At 31.8% G+C, this 17,208-nt stretch overlaps 1 protein-coding gene across 1 annotated transcript; it reads right to left on the bottom strand.

Annotated features, from left to right (window-relative positions):
• Positions 1 to 43: 43 nt before the first annotated feature.
• Positions 44 to 16,931, bottom strand: Ptp69D (Protein tyrosine phosphatase 69D). The gene is made up of 8 exons (XM_089267874.1): positions 16,312 to 16,931; positions 15,745 to 16,247; positions 12,026 to 15,390; positions 3,063 to 3,156; positions 2,892 to 2,968; positions 2,560 to 2,814; positions 1,531 to 1,815; positions 44 to 1,204 (listed from the first exon to the last, which is right to left on the bottom strand). Exons 2-8 carry the CDS (start codon positions 16,208 to 16,210, stop codon positions 1,118 to 1,120), a joined length of 4,629 nt encoding a protein of 1,542 aa, XP_089124000.1. The 5' UTR covers positions 16,211 to 16,247; positions 16,312 to 16,931; the 3' UTR covers positions 44 to 1,117.
• Between the last annotated feature and the right edge of the window lie 277 nt (positions 16,932 to 17,208).

A 17,208-nucleotide genomic window follows, 5' to 3' on the forward strand; every position in this document is an offset into this window, starting at 1 on the left:
GGATTTGCTTGAAAGATGAAATTAAAAAAAGACAAAAATTGAATTTACATTTGATCAAAATTGTTTCTTTTTATTTGGAATCTCTTCAATTGATTTCAGTCTAGATAAAATTGAGTAGGAAAGATGGAGTGGAAGAAGATGAAGATGGGAAGCAATTTTTGTGGAAATTTCAGCTTCAATTGAAGCTCAATAATCAGCAACTTATTAACCATTTCTTTACCTCATTAAAACTGCTGTCAATTGGCACAAAATTGGATTGGTTGACTCTAAAAATTGCACATTGGCCTGTACAAATATATATGTTGTATATGTATAATGTTATATAAATATAATCAATTTGTTTCAGTTTTTCTCCAAAAAACCCTCAAATTCATGATTAAATTGAGATAAGAAATGGTCAAAAATGGTTAGAGATAGAGAATGAGTTCAAAGTTTCAACATAGAAAAGGAATTGAACAAAAAAAGGTTAATTTCTCACTCTTGTTTTAACAATTGCAACTATTGATTATAAACAAAACTGGTAACTGTGGGTAAAGTTGCTGATTTAGTATCAAATTATGACTGAACCAGTAAAGACTAATCAATAACTGGTAAGTGAATTTAAGGAATGATAACTAGTGAATCAAGAAAGGGAAAGAATAGTCGCATTGTTGCCTTTTCTGTAGGAATAGTATAATGAATGTTAAAAAAAAGACATTTCGATTATTTTCCTTGTGCAATTACATTTTGAGCATATTATATTGTACAAATTGCAACAATCAACGGCAACTATCATCCTGTTCGCCATCCTTTTTTGGATTTGTTTTTATTTTACAATGGCTTGATGCTTGTTAAATTAAAATTGACATCGTCTGGCTTCAATTCAGTAAGGTCAGTCAATCCTTTTTTAACCATCCAAGTGTAGTTGTGCTTGGTTTCATTGGATAGTCAAATTGCAGCAACCAGTTTATTGAAATTGACTTGTTTTATTATCCGATTGACATTCAATGAAAAAATGCATTTCCTTTGTGCCAAAATTGCTTTTGCTTGTGCTTTCATTATGGTCGGCTTACGATTCACCATTTAAAAAGTTAATTACAAAAAAAGTTGAGTCGTATTTATATCTTTTACAGGAATGTCACAATTGAGTGTCACTCATATTATCACATAAATTATGTGAATCAATAAAATCTATCAGACTTCGATAGATAAAATCATATTGTGCCTGAAAAAGACAAGTAAAAATGGGAAAAAGCAATTAGTAAAGTCATCAATTGAAACAATTTCTTAATAAACATATAATTATGAATAAAAAGGTAATTTTCAGTTATCTCTCAATTTCCATCAGCGTTGTGCGCTTTTTCATGAAGTTCATGCTATAAAGCTTTAAATCATATTTTGCTTCAAGTGATTGGAAGAGTGAAAAGCTGCGATTGAAGATGGAAGAATGTTTGACAATTCAAATTGATTGGTTCCATTCAACAGGATATAGTGTTGGTTAATTGAGAGATTCCTGGTTTACTTTTAAATTCATGCTTAAATTGAACGTACAATTGTTTGAAGCATACAAGGCCTTTGAGATCGAGTATATCGAGCCGTTTGAAAAATATCAACACGTCCATCAGTTCGTATCTGTTGGGTTAATGATGAAAGGGTAACAAAAAGGCTTGACCGATCGCCACCGCCGCTACAATGAATCACAATCGGTGAGGTTGACGAGGAATTACTGGAAAGGGCAACCTCAATTAGTTTAAGGATTGGTAAAGTAGCTTCAGGAACGACTCCACTTCGCCATAACATGAAATGATATTGAGTTAATTTGACCGAATCATTGCTCTGTCGAGTTAAAAGAGAAACAAGAAACAAATATAAATATAATTGTTACAATCGATTATTTTAAGTGAATAATTGAATTAACAGTCAACATAAGTCAACACCAACAGTAGCGGCAATAAATGTTATTTTAAAAAAAGCTTTCAGTGAAAAGCGACAAAAAACGTGAAATTATCAAGTTGAAAGGTTGTCTTTTTGTTTTAAATTTTGGCTTTACAATTGTAATTGAGTTGAGGTAAGTTCAATTTTCAAGTTAAATTGATTTAAGAAAAGCTGCAATTACGTGATTTTCAACACCAAACCTGCAACTAATTTCATTTAACCATTTTAATCAGTTACATTTCAAGTAAGTCGCTTTTTTCATTCATTTAACTTGGTTGAATTTTTCTTTTTCTGCACCAATTGATTCTATTTTTCTGTCCTTTTCTCATCTTAATTATCAGGTTTCTTCTTCACCCTTTCATGCTAAACTCAATTTCCCCCATTTTCACCTTTTACTTGTTACAAGTTAAACAAAATAACCTAACGTTGAACTTGTAAACATTAATCCGCTTTTTCAATCCAAACTTGAAGAATTGACAAAAAATCAAAAACAAAAGGACACAAATTGTTGGTAATGAAGAAGCTAACACAAGATTTCGAAAAGCTACTGTCAATTGGTGTTGATTTATGCCAATGCTACTGTTTGGTGCTAATTAACAGGATAATCCTGAAGATTGAATGTTTCCTGGTGAAGGCTGAACACACCTTAATATTGACAACACTAAATCTTCTTATCATATAATTATCCAATTCCTCTTCACTTTCTGGAATTATTTTAACATAATCGTGAATTTGTTCGCCTTTGGGCCAATAACAGAAGCATTTACTCTGTCCATCGCCCAACTCGGACAGCATAACCAAAATTTTAACATTTTGCTCCAAAATCATTCTCCAAAAGTCCAAAACTGTACTTTCTAAGGGATCTTGAGTAACGATGAATGACAGGCAACGATCATAACCCTGAAAAGTAGAAAAGGAAAACAATTAGAAATCAATTGTTGCCAAAAGTGTACAATTAATGAAGTAATGTAATTTACCTGAACAAAAGATGCATTAATATAAGATGAATTTTCCTTGGTGGGTGAAGGCGGTAAAATAACTCTATTAATATCATCTATTGGGAAGAAACAAAAGAAGACATTATTAGTTGATTAAAAGGAGATAATTAGAGTTTTCCAAATTAACGGTAACACGATGAGGAAACTTACAAGGAATAATAAAATCATAGCGATTTTTGCTCATATTCATATCCATTAGGCCAACACAACATGATTTAGTATCTTCAATTACCTCGTTTAATCTCTGTAAAGAGGAGAAATCAAAAATGAATTGAAAACAAGATTAGAATTGAACATTTAAATGTTAAATTAAATTTTAAAGTGAAGTACAAAAGAGCAAAGAAAATCAATTTAACCAATTCTCTGTTGTCAAATTAAAGTCAACAGCGATTCAAGTATCAACAGTAAAGCAATATGTACAACTCTGACCAAGTCTTAAGTCGAATGTAAATCAACTCAAGAAAAATGGTCGAGTGAAAGTTCAATTTGAATTAATGATGATCAAGATGGGAAAAGAAAGCTTTCTCATTTTAATCTCAACGTTAATCATGGAAAAGAACAAAAGAAAAACAAAGAAAAGTCTGATTATGATGATAGATCTTTATTATGATGATCATCATAAACTCAGCCTTTCCATTAAAAGTCTCAACACATTTGGTACAATTGTTGTATCCTTTACACGTTCAGACACAAAAAAAGATAAATTCTGGTGGTTGTAACCATGAAGAAATTGATGAGCCTAACGAACAAGTAAACTCAAGAAATGATATAAAAATGAACATTATCAACATTGACTAACATTGGGAGGGAAAAGATTGAGAAGAGAGAAAAAAAGGAAAATAAAAAATACAATAAAAGATGAGGAACCAAAATTTTTCTTCTTTTCCTTGTTTTCTTTTCTCTTCTTCTTCATATTATATCTTGCCCATTACCTCAATTTTTTGTGTAAAATATCATCAACATGATAACACATGATGAGAACTGTTACTGTTGAGATAACCGCAAAACAATAACAATAAAAATCGAGAAATGCTACAAATAAACAAGTACTTAGTTCTCGAGATTTTTGTGAGTGAACAAGAAACACAAAACAAATATAAAGTTTGAAAATAAAGTTACTTTCTTTTTTAATAATCTTTCCAATAATCTAATTCAATTGCAACAATATAAAGTGAAAGTAAATCCGATTCAATGGTAAATCCTATTAAAAATCATACCAATTGCAAGATGAAATGAGATTAAACGATTCTGATTAATTGCAGCAATTTCAAGCTTATCAAATTTTTCACTCATCAAAGGTTCAATTGTTTCAACTTGATTGATGAACCTTTCTTGTTTTTATCCTTCAAAATCTAGTTCCATATTGATCATCTTTTACAGCTTCTTTCAACTGTTTGTTCAATTTAATTATTTCTCCTGTTCTGGCTGATTAATTTCACTTTTATCAACAATTTAAAGGCAAAGTTTAATAGTCTGTAACTTTGAGAATTTCATATTTCCCTTTTTCCATTCCCTGGTAAAGTTTCAATTTTTCAACAGTCAAAATGGTCAACGTTCATGATAAATAACACAATTTCAACAGTTTTCATTTTGATAATGATTCCTAGAAACAAGAAAGCAACCAAAAGTAGACTAAAAGGTTGCAACAAGAATAGTAAATCTTGAAACTTTAAGACCTTTTAGCTACACATTTTCAGGTTGATTAAATATTAATAGAGCAACATTGAGAGCAATAAAGTTTATTACCGATTCAATTCAATTGCAACTGTTACGATTTACAGTAACTCAACATCGAGTAATGAATAATCAAATTTTCATCAAATTTTCGAGTCAAGCAACAAAAGTAAAAGTAAAACATGAAAATTAAAGCCTTTAATCCATCAGATTAAGTTGGGTTGTTCAACTTTTTTTGCCAAAAATGGAATCAATTAATTGGATTAATTTGCATTATAAAGGCAATCATTATTTTTCATCGCAAGTTGATTGTAATATGTTGAGCAAAATTTGTATCCAACAAGCGACTAAGACTATTAAACAAACATGTTGTTTTAATGATACTCATTATTGGTATTATCAAAGTGTAGTTGGACAAATAATGAGTTTCATTATGAGCTAAAAATGTAAAGACTGAGGTCATTGGAAGATGAGAAAAAGATCATTCATCTTGAATCTCTTTTGGACTGGAAAGCACAACTATTCATGGTCAATTCATCAGTAATGATGGCCATGATGATGATGAGAATGTCATCATGAAAATCATCATAAACCATGTATTAATCATTGTTATGCATTTTATGCAACCAAGTGAATAGTAACTTCTTATTCTCATCCATTTTGACGGAGAAACATCACATTTCACTTTCTTCTTTTACTGTTTTTTTTTCTGTTCATTCTGCTATAAATGTGTCTCTCCAGTTACAGCTTTTTGCTGCTTCTGGAATAGAAATGACATCTCAGACTTTTACTCGTCATATTTATCAACAGCTTGCTAGGTATGAATACATTTGAAGGACATGAATAACTGAATGAGAGAAGGAAAGATTAGAGTCATTATCAACATCATGATCATCAGAATGTTTTGCATGGTTACATTTTTTCCGCAAATCTATTTGCATAAGTTAACATTGAATCTTTGCCTTTTTCATTCATCAACAAAACTGTCAACTGTTTGATTCTGGCAAACAAGCGATTCGATAATTGTTTTATTTCAATGAATTTTGAATATTGAATTTCATTTAAATATCCATGAAGAAAGAAAGAAAGAAACTTCAAGATTTACCTTTTGATTGAAAATTTCATGATTGTCTGATGGTAACAACATTGCAATTATTATGGATAAAAGGTAAATTGATGATTAATAATGTCTACATTAACGGAATGATAAAAAGCCTTGAGTTAAAAAGAAGGGTTAAAAGGGAAATTTTTTGACTAAACTTGGTTAGTATTTCATGGTGGAATATGAATTGATGTTAAAATGATAATAAATGAATATTGGAATTTTTTGTTCACTTTTGGAGGTGAAAAGGTTTCTAGGAAAACGAGAGTTAAATATAATTAATGATTTGTGAAAGGGTTTCACTATTGTTTATATTTCAATTATCATTTGTATTCAGATGAATAGCATTGGAAGAAGAGGAAGAAACAGGAAAGAAAGGAAATGAAAAATGAAAAATGGAAATAAAAATAAAAAAATTATCAGGTGAAGAGAAAAATTATTAACTTCATTTCAACCCAAAACTGGTCAAAGACAAATGAGCCAAAAGAGAGATAATAATCGAATGAAAAATTTCACGTAAAAATTTCAATTCTATTCATGTGATGATTAAATCATGAAAAACAAAAGAGATTCAATTTCCATTCAAATTCATTGAAATTAACCATGAAATAAATTGTGAAAAAACTTCACATTTGCAATTATGCATTTCAACTGAAAGTCAATTGAAGTCAATCTTTTTTTTCACCTCAACTTGAAATTATTGCAATTAGACTTTAATGATTTTTCAATGCTCCATGAATAATGATGACTTTTGAAACATTAATGAAGCTTTTTTTATCAGATTGCATTGGACAAGTTGAGACAAAAAGGTTTCTTTGAAAGAAACTGATTTTGATTTGGAAAGGGCAAAATGAGCAAATTATCGGAATGCAAACAAGTAATCATTAAATAGTGATAATAAGGTAAATAAAAGGTAAAATACATTAAATGATAATGATGATGATCGTGAGAACAAAAATTGTCTCATTGATGCAAATAGCAAGTTTAAGAATGTTTAATGAAAATGAAAGAAAATCATTTCTTGGTTCAACAATCAGCATTTTCAATGTTAAGGAAGAGTAAAAAATGGTTTGCCAATGTTATTATTAATACACATCCTTAACCGAATCATAGGGATGATCAAGTAAATATGATGATAACTTGATTGTCACTTTTTTTCATCTCTGTTTTCATTGTGTTGTACAATACCAGGAATCATTGTGAGAAATGGTTTTCATGGGGAAAGGATGCTGAAGAAAAAAATGATTCTTTTTTCAGGTGAAAAGCAATTTCAAGGAGAAAGATGATAAGACAAACATTATCATCATATTAGGTTGGAAGAAAAAGAAAGGAGTTGACATCAACAAGAACTTACATGATGATTTTTTTTCTTCTCCTAACATGTAAAGTGTTTTTGATAAATAAAATTCGGAAATTGATATAATACATAATAAAGAGACGACAACAACAAAGAGATGAACCTTCACAATATGGTTAATAATGTATAAACTGGAAAATATCGGGAAAATGATCAATGGAAGATTGAATGAATCAACGAAAATGATGATGATGAAGGATGAAGAGGTTATGTATACATGGAGCAAAAAAAGTGAGGAGAGAATGAAATTTGGATGATTGGAGGGACAAAAGAGGAAATGGAAGAAAAGATTGACTGAGAGAAGATGGAAAGAGGTAAGGATGGAGAAATGGGTAATGGAAGATGAAGATGAAGGATCGATCCTTTCAAATGTTTCTTGTTTAATCAGAGCGATTTTCAAGCAACATGGTTTAGTTTTAAAAGAAAGGAAATGAAAAAGATGAAAATGAAGAAAAAAATGGTTCAATTTAAGAATAGATTTTGACTGAATTGAGATAGGTCAAGATGACCACAAGAGCGGTGGTGAAGGGTAAAAAAGATGTTGAAAGAAATGGAAAGGATGAGAAAAGTAGGAAGATGGAGAGGAAGAGGAACAAGAGAAACAACATTGGCAGCAGAAAATGTCAGCAAATTTTTCATTCCATTTCTTGTTTTCTGTTGTTCTTCTTCCATGGTTCTCCTCTTTATCATGATTTTCCTCAACATCAGCACCAGATGCTTGCTTTTTCCTTTAATTCTTTCATTGAGCACCATTCCATGATAGCAAACTGCATGGTCAGAACAGTTCAAGATGGAAATTCAGACCTTTCAGAATCATTTTTTTTCTCTCTTCACCTTATTTTCTTGATTAAAGAAGTAAACAAACTTTTTTCTTCTTGCAGTGATTGAGTCAATATTGTTTTTACTTTCAAGACTAAACTGATTGAAATGATAATGGTTCAGATTGATGATGTAGAATAGGAAAGAAAGTTCATGTGGAAATTGAGAAATGAAGAAGCACAATTTCATGATAATTTATCAAGAATAATAATATTTTTAGCAACCAAGTATCAATACGCTAATTGGTTTCATCATTAGGAATCTCATGAATCTCATCTTTCATCTTTTGGTTGGAGAAAAAAGAGGAAAATTAGATTGAAGGAAATCTGATTAAAATTAATAACATGAAGCAATGTACAGATTATCTGAGTTCATTAATATTTCAAGATTATTAACCTTGGACTGGAACAATTATGATTCCATGGTAAAAGGTAAGAAAAAAATTGATGATAAATTAATCATTTTACAGTTAGAATGGCCAGTGGATGATAGTTGATATGAAATTATTGATAAAATATGATTACTTTTCTTATTCATTGTATTATTAAAAGAAAATATTTTTTATCTCATTTTCATGAATCATTTGCACAATGAACAAAGAAGCAAAAAAGTCCAACAGAGTAATGATATTAAGCATTGAACAAGACAATGAACAAAAAGCTCAAGAAAAAAAAATCAATTCCAATAATAAGATTACTGTATTTAGACTCATGTCAAGTCGTCAACAAAGATTGTTATTATTATTATCATTATTAATGTCAATGGAAAGAACAATTCTGAACATTTTCTTTTTCGTATTTTTCATTTATTGGGGAAAAAAAGTCGAAGATTGATTGTGTCGAGTGAACTTCAAATGATGGTGATGATGAGAGTGCTAAATTATCATGAATAAACAACATAAATTGTTAACTTTTTACTTTCGACTTTTTTTCGGTGAAAAGAGAAAAGAGTAAAAAATCTTTTCATCATCATGATAGGAATGTTTCAACCAAGATCATTAGTTATCAACGGGAGGAAACTATTAAATAAATCAATAGGTTAATGTGATTGGGTGAAAGAAGAGATTAAGATTCACTTGGAACCATCAGCTGAGAATTGATTTTGTCTCTTTTTTTGTCTTGCTATTTTTTCATGTTCAATAATGTCAAATTGATATTGTAATTGACTTTAGTAATGAACAAGTTAACATTTTGATAATGACCAATTTACATGGAATGAAGAAAACATGAAATCAACAGGGTAATCAATTAGGATGATTTGATTAACAAAATGCTGAGAGAGAAAACTAGTTTTCATTGAAAAGAGAAACAATGAGCTACTTGGTTTGAATAATTAAGATGAAAATTGATTGTAATTAACTGACAAGTGTTTACTTTGTTTGTCATGTAAGTTTCAAAGCAATTTGATTGTCATTTGGTAGAGTAACGTTAAACTGGTAATTAGTTGGTTGTGAGAAAATGTGAGTTCAATAAATTCTCAATCAACAGTGGAAGCTGATTAGCAATAAAAAAGACTAGATTCATGGAGAGATGATGAGAAGTAGAGAAAAGTAAAGCAAAAAGCAAGTTGAGATGCCTTCAGGTTATCAAGGGTTTGTGAGTTTATGAGCGAAAAAAAGGTTGAAATGACTTCGATTGGTCAAATAATTAAATTTGATTCCTGCTGAGGTGAGTGAAGAAAATTTTGACTCTTGCTTTTTTGCAAGTCAATGTTGAAATTACTGAACAACATTGAACTAAGCTTTTGGACTCAGCAAGAATGGTCAAGATTTCATGTTTAACGTGTTCGAATGTGGTAAAATCAATAAATTTGATCAACATGGCGAATGGAAGGTAAATTTGTCAAGAATTGATTCTATTTTCGGAGCTTCTGTTTCACATTTTTTTCGCTGTTGCTCAAGTCAATTAATTTTAATCAATCAGCAGGTGAAATGATGGTAATCAACATTGAGGAAAAAGTGGATGCAAAGGAAATGATGAGTAAAATTGGTTTGATTGGTTGAGGGTGAAAGGGTAAAGAGTGTAATAATGGAAAGAAGTGCAAGAAAAAAAGGGATGAAATTCAATCAAAATGCAAAATTTTGTTCTGATTCAACATGAAAATGTTTGTCGTTGTTTGAAATTTGCATTTAGTTGGATGAAAAGCAACAACAATATGTAATAAGCAATATTAAAGATGATGTTATAGCCTGTAATTGTAATAACAAGTAAAATGGAAAGCAAAGGGAACAAAAACGTTTCATATTACTTGAGGCATTGAATGAACTAGATAAAGAGAAGGAAGAAAGAGCTTTTCAAGTCGTCAAAGTCAAATACTGAAACATTACTATAGCAATTGAAATACCCTGGAATAATCAGTCACAATTTATACAATCGATCTTATTTTTGCTTCTTTTTCTTCATCTTCTTCTTCTTTTTTCGTCTTCACTTTTCCTTTTTAACTATATGTGAATACAATGACATAAGCAAGGTATAAACAAGAGACAGATGAGAATGGCGATGATGATAGGATGAGATGTTGATAATGTTGAAATTGAAATGGAAAGAGAAGAAGAAAATGCAATTTTCACCCAAAATTGAAATTACAAGACCAATTTTTGCAGTTCACAGCGAGCATGAATGATGATACAAGTTTCAATTCCAATAGATACATTGTAAAAAGAAGATTTTTTTGTTCAATGAAAGAACAAGGAAAAAGGATGAAGAGCAAAAGGAAAATAAAAATTGTTCATCACTTGAAGACGAGTTCAATTTTATCCTTTATTTTATTATTTTTTATGAATTTTATTCTGTTTTGTTAATATCAATTGGAGAAAAGAAAATAAATTTGAAAGCAACTCAATCGATCACACTTTTTCAACTCACACATATTCAAGTTAACATCACTTTTACTCTTCATACTCTTTTGGCTTTCATGTAAACGATTTAAAATCGAATAATGGAGCAGAATATGAAAAGATGAAAAGAAAAGGGTTTCGAAGAGTGAAAATTGTGAAAGATCAAAAAGTGAATTTCAAGTTTACTCGGAAAACAAAAAAAGAGGAGAAGCAGAAAAGATGATAATCACTGAAATACAGCCATTGTATTCCTATGTACAGTTTTATCATTAAATTTTAGCTGCAAAATGGAGAGAAAAAAATGTCAGCAGGAAAATTTGTTTCATTTTTCTTCATCTTCAATTAGCTTTTTTTGTTAACTCAAAATGAAAGATAAAAAATGTAATGAAAAACATGAAATAAAGATGATTTTGTTGCATTTTTTTCTTCACATTGCAGGGAATGAAAAGGATGCTGAATGCAAAAGATAAACTAATGTAAACGATACAACTAATAGTGAAAAAATAATACAATAATGGTTAATAAGTTTTCCCTTGTTCTCATCTCTTTTTTTACTCTCTCTTGATATATCAAAGTTTTGATCGTAAAATAGGAAAATGATGGTAAATGAGAAAAGGTTGAATATAAATGGTGAATGAGTTTGTTACCTGTTCAATAGAAGAAAGAGAAAAATTGCTGTCATTGACTAACTAATGATGTATATAATGCAATAAATTGTTTAAAAAGTTCAAGTAGAATGAATAAGGAACATGAACTTAATAATATACATTCCATTAATGAAGTAGAGTAAGAAGCTTGGCCAATCCTTAATTTATTATTAAGATTGTTAGGGTTAGTTTGAGATGCTTGTTACGCTTTTCGGAAGCAATCATTTTCCTTCTTCCAGATAATATTTAAATTTTTGTTAACAATTGAAAAAAAACGAGAAGAAAAATATTGGAAAAAAGAAGAAGAAGAAGCTTAAAATGATGGAAAAAAGTAAACAAAAAGTTAGATCATTAATAATACGTCTTGTATTGTGAGGTTGAATTTGCTTTCGTAGGGAAAAAAATGTCTTACAAGGGTTGACATGAAGACATTCTTTACTCGTTAGGATGATAATGATGGCGATGGTGATGATGATACTGTTATATTTTACAAATAAAAGGAAACTGGTAACATGAGTTTAAACATAAAGGGCGAGTCTACACAACGATTGCGTGAGACACTTTAAAAGCAAAAGGATACAAATAATGTCTTAATTTTAATGATATTTTTGCTAATAATTTATAAACTATTATTGATAGTGTTTCTAATGTTATTGGTATTGAGCAGTGATTACTTACATCAAATTCAGCCATAACTCCGTTGATGTTACCTTCAAATTTTTGCTCCTTTAATTGACGATAATGATCTTTAAGATGGCAAATTTCAATCTCGGTATCGCCAAATTGGGCAAACTCCATGAGAGCGCGATAGACAAAAATATATTGTTTAAATGATTGAACTAAAAAGTTGCGCTGGTAACGTAATTGAGAGACACACTCGTAAATGTTGATTGAGGTTCCGCAAGTTATTTCAGGAATTAACGAATCAATGGCAATAAATGTACCCGTACGTCCAACACCAGCTGAACAATGAACCAATAGAGGTCCCTTGTCGGGACAATAGTGTTCATTGACACGCTTAATAAACCTCAATAACCATGAAGGTTGTTCAGGGGCGAGAAAATCTTTCCAAAGAAGGAAATGAAATTGTAAAACATCTCTGGGAACTTCCTCTTCATCAGCTGATTCATCACATTTGGTTAAAATGAAACGACGGATTATAAAATCGGAATATTTGGTGCAACTTGTCAGGGTAACGGTGTACAGTTTATCAATCTCTTTACAACCCGAATCGGACCAATACTGGGAACACTTGATTTTACCATGTTCCTCGATTCCGGTCAACATTACAATAACGCTGACTTTTTGTTCATAAATCATTCTCCAAAAATCAGTTATTGTCCTCTCAATGGGTCCTTGGGCACAAATGTAAACCTTTCTTCCTTTATAGCCTTCAACAAAATTGGCGTTTATATAATCTGAACCGGGTTGATTATCGATTGGTGTTAACTTTACTCGCGTCTGATCGTAACATTTGATATCAGGATAACGATTTTTGGCAACATTTTCAGGTAAATTGGAGTCAATTGAGGTTCGATCAGCAAAATTTTCAGGTAATGCCTCAAACTCTGCTTGAAATAAAAGGTCAGAATTGGCATGTCGCTCAATAAATACATTGGGCAAGTTTTGTATTGGAATAGGTTGGCCAATCCATTTATGTCCATTTATTGAACCAATGACACCATTGGAAATAATGTGTCCATTTTTTGTACCCACAACAGTTCGTCGAAGTAATGCAGTAAGGCCAAGGCGTTCATCGTCACCCGTGTCACTGAGAGAGTCGTCGACTTTTGTTCGCAAGAAACAGATCACAGAAAGGACTGAAAAAAGAACCAAAGCAAGGCCACAAACAATACCAAATAATATAGCTGCTGCTGAATCACTGAGAGAGGCAAAGATGGGTGATAAAGGAGAGAGAGAACCTATTCTTGGGTCAAAAGTGCCGGTTGTTATTGGATCAAAGTAATCGCTTTGTTTGGTAATGTAAACATTGTTGGGTCCCAAGACTCGAACCTCAATGAAACCGGTATAATTGGTTGATGAATCCAATGGTCCATCAGCAATCAATTTATCCAATGAAGTTAAACTAATTGTTGAATAATGAGGTCCATAATTTAAATTGCCATTATTACTAAAGTTTAAATTATTGTCGTTGCTAGGATTATCAGTGTGAATATTAATGTGTATACTGTTGCTAGGATTAACGGTGTTAACAAGATTGTTACGGTTGTTGTAAATGTCACTCGGTGTTGTCATTATATATCCGGGATCGATTCGCCTTGGTATTCGACCATCTTCACAGGTTGAATGTTCACCATCACCAATAATTATCTCATCAGGCAAATTATCTGCTGACAATTCATCAGCAATGTATGCACCGACAACCGATGAATCATTACTTTGAAGGGCGTCAAATGCTGGTGAATGGACGTAACTGTAGGAAGTTATATTTACATTGGAAGGTGTAGGAGGTAAGACCAGATTGGTTTCGGTGTTCTTTGGCAATTTGATTATCACTATTTTAAAACATTTAATGTGTCCATTTCTTTCAGAAATGCGTGGAATTTTCAACTTTAACTGTCGACAAAATGGATCATCTGGATCAGCTAAGGATAACAGGGAACCAGCACCAGGAATACTTGATGGAACTGTTGGTAATGAATAGCACATTGTACTTTTAGTGATGACACTCAATTCACCGCATCCAGCTTTGTTAAGAGTACATAATCTAACTGTATAATTGGTATTGGGTTTAACATCCAAACTTAAGCTTGTTTCATTGCTTTCAATGGGATAAATTTTCTTGAAATTGTCCATTTCCATTTGATTTTCACTGTTACGGTAGGATGAATGACCCTCTAGTGATACATTATAACCAACAATTGTTCCTCTTGATCTGGAAGGTGGATCCCAGGTGATGTTTACTCGATTAGATGATCTCTGGAAATCATAATAACAGCGAAGAACAACATTTTCTGGTGCTTCAGCAATTCCATCCAAAGTAGACACTTGAAACTTGGGATCTGACCATTTGCCACAACCAAGAGATGAACAAGCTCTAACCCTAACGGTGTAATTGGTGGCAGGAACCAAACCGACAAACATGAACATCAACCTTGATCCACTTCCTCCAGTTTCACGATTGATTTGGAATGACTTGTTATACAATAAACGATCCTCGGCATCACTTAATTCAAGAATGTATTCAATGATATCGGCTCCATTGTCTTCAGGAGGTTTCCTCCATCCAATCCAAATGGTTTCATTGGTTCGAGAAAGCACATGAAGCTGGGTAACCGGCGATGGAACATCCGGTGGCATAGTTACATTAGATGTAACCCAATCTGATTGGCCGGCATCATTGAAAGCAGCTAAACGAAACTCATAAGAATAAGCTGGTATTAACCGGAAAACGGTATAAGATCCGGTTCGATTGGGCGCAATGTTTCCATCAATTTCAACCCATTCAGAGTCACCAGATTCAGTGATGTTTCTCACTTCAAGGTATATCCTGTGAACCTGGGTGTTACCATTACTACGTAATAACCATGAAATGTTAACACTTCTAGGATTAATTGGTTCAATGGCAAGTATATCCAATTTAGCTGGTTCAATGACAAATAAATCTAAACGGGAAAACGTTTCATTTGATTTCTCACTAAATCCTCTGCATACATAGGTTCCATTGTCACTTTTCCGTAGAGATCTAATTGTTAAGCTAAATCGGTCTAAATCATCACCAGAAGATGAATTATTGCTGGCTTTAGGTCCTTTGCCATTGTTATTATTATTTGTACCAAGAAATCTTCGATCATCGTAAATTATGGGTTCCCAGAATTCACTTTGTAATGCCTTCTTGTCATCATTATTGCTATTATTGGTATCACTATTATCATAATTATTAGTTTTGGAGGTTATTAACTTCTCCCAAATAACATTTTTTAGAGGAGTATTTACATTAATTTTACACCTAAGTATTGCAGTATCATTCAGTGTTTCCTTAAGAACTTGAGCATTAGGAAACACTTGAGCATTCATCAGACCTGATGACAGAAGTTGTAATGTCAACGAAAGTGTTCATGATGGTCAGCGCACAAGTTGATGGGGAAGAAAATCACAGAAACATAGTTTGCAGACATGATGATAAAGACAATGTTGACCATGAGAAGACAAGGAGAAATAATCACATGGGCATGGATAAGAACGGTGAGCACAGTATTGATGGATGAACAGAGACAAAAAGAACATGTAAAAAGGGGAAAAAAGAGAAAGAAAGCAAACAAATCGTTAACGCAAAATCTTGAAATATACAATAAAGAATTTTCACTCAGTCAGAGAGACTATAACGAACATGAGAAAATAGTTTCCAACAATATATTTCTGTTGATGAATCTTACCTTCACTTGGAGATGAAATGTTTAAAGCTCTTGAAAGCATGTAAGATGGAATTGTCACATTGCTAACATTATTGATATTTGTGTTTGATGGTAAATTTCTGTTACTTTGCAAAAAACTACTAAAACTACTAGATGATGGTGAGGATGATGGAGATAATGGTGAAGGTGAGGGTGATAAAGATGATGGTAATGATGGTGCATCAGCTAATGAACCGATAGCAGTCACATTCCGAGAATTACTATCAATATTATTATTATTACTATTTGGAACAAAAGATTTATTATTGGCCACTGTTAAAGGTGATACCATCACATGATTTGGCATTCTTGGTGGTGTTGATGAAGCTGATGAGGAGTAAGAGGTTGAAGACCGATCAACTTCATCTTCACTGTAGGGTAAAGATTCACTTAAAACAAGAAAACATGCCAAAGACCCGACCAATACCAGGGTTCCATGGTGTTTCATGTTGCCTTGAAAGATAAGCCGTTTTAAAGGCCTTTGGCTGAATGGTTAAGAGAAGAAGGAAATGAAAGCAAATCGGATAACTAATATGTTTCATTTAATACCTTCTTCAGGCCTCACACTTAAATAACTATTTATGATCAATTGTAGCAAGAGATCTTTACAAAATATGGTATCCATGTAAGAAGCAATCAGAATGATGTCAAACTTGGTGATTTTTCAATAGTTTTTAACGACAATAGAATTGATGGTGACTTGAGAGATGGAGGTAAGAAGACTGTGAATAACTGTGAGCGTATCAACAGAAATGATAAGAACAAGAACATCAACATTGACTTTCACTTTTTTGACAAAGAGAAAGTAATTTCAATAGAATTGATGATGATATAAAATAAGGAAACATCGAGAAAGAGAGAGGTAAAATCACGGTTTGATTGATAAAAAATGAGCTATAAAACACAGAAAATTTCATTAAAATCAGTTAATCCGATGGTTGCACTTTGCTTATATTTTTGATAACTGTAATCCAAACCATGCTGAACACACAGACAATTGTAGGTCTTGTAGTCTAAAAAATGAGAAAATAAAAGAATGAAAAGAGATGTATATAAATAGATATGTTTTGACAGGTAGATGGTGGAAAAAAGGAAGACCTGAACTGTTCTGAATTCATCTGTTCTTAGTTCAGCTCTGAAACTCTAAAAATGATTGTATGATTTTTCCTCATTCACTTCGTCTCAATCAGCTGCTAGACTAGAGTGACATCTATCAGCTTATTTTTAAGTTTTCCTTCGTTTGATTCTCATGTTTTATATCAGCTCATGATAGCTAACTAATTGATCTAATCAAACTAGACAATTTCTTGGACTAATACAAATTTAATTTCAAGAGATTTTCTACCAAAACTATAAGCTAAATTAAGTAGTAAATTGTGACTCAAGTCAATTATGTCAACAGTATCTTCTTTCACCAAACGCGCCATCATCGGTAACGGTAATATA

The sequence above is a fragment of the Tetranychus urticae genome, chromosome 2 (assembly GCF_039701765.1).
Source record: "Tetranychus urticae isolate SD_2017Ah chromosome 2, NJAU_TeUrti_SD_1.0, whole genome shotgun sequence".
Classification (NCBI taxonomy): domain Eukaryota; kingdom Metazoa; phylum Arthropoda; class Arachnida; order Trombidiformes; family Tetranychidae; genus Tetranychus; species Tetranychus urticae.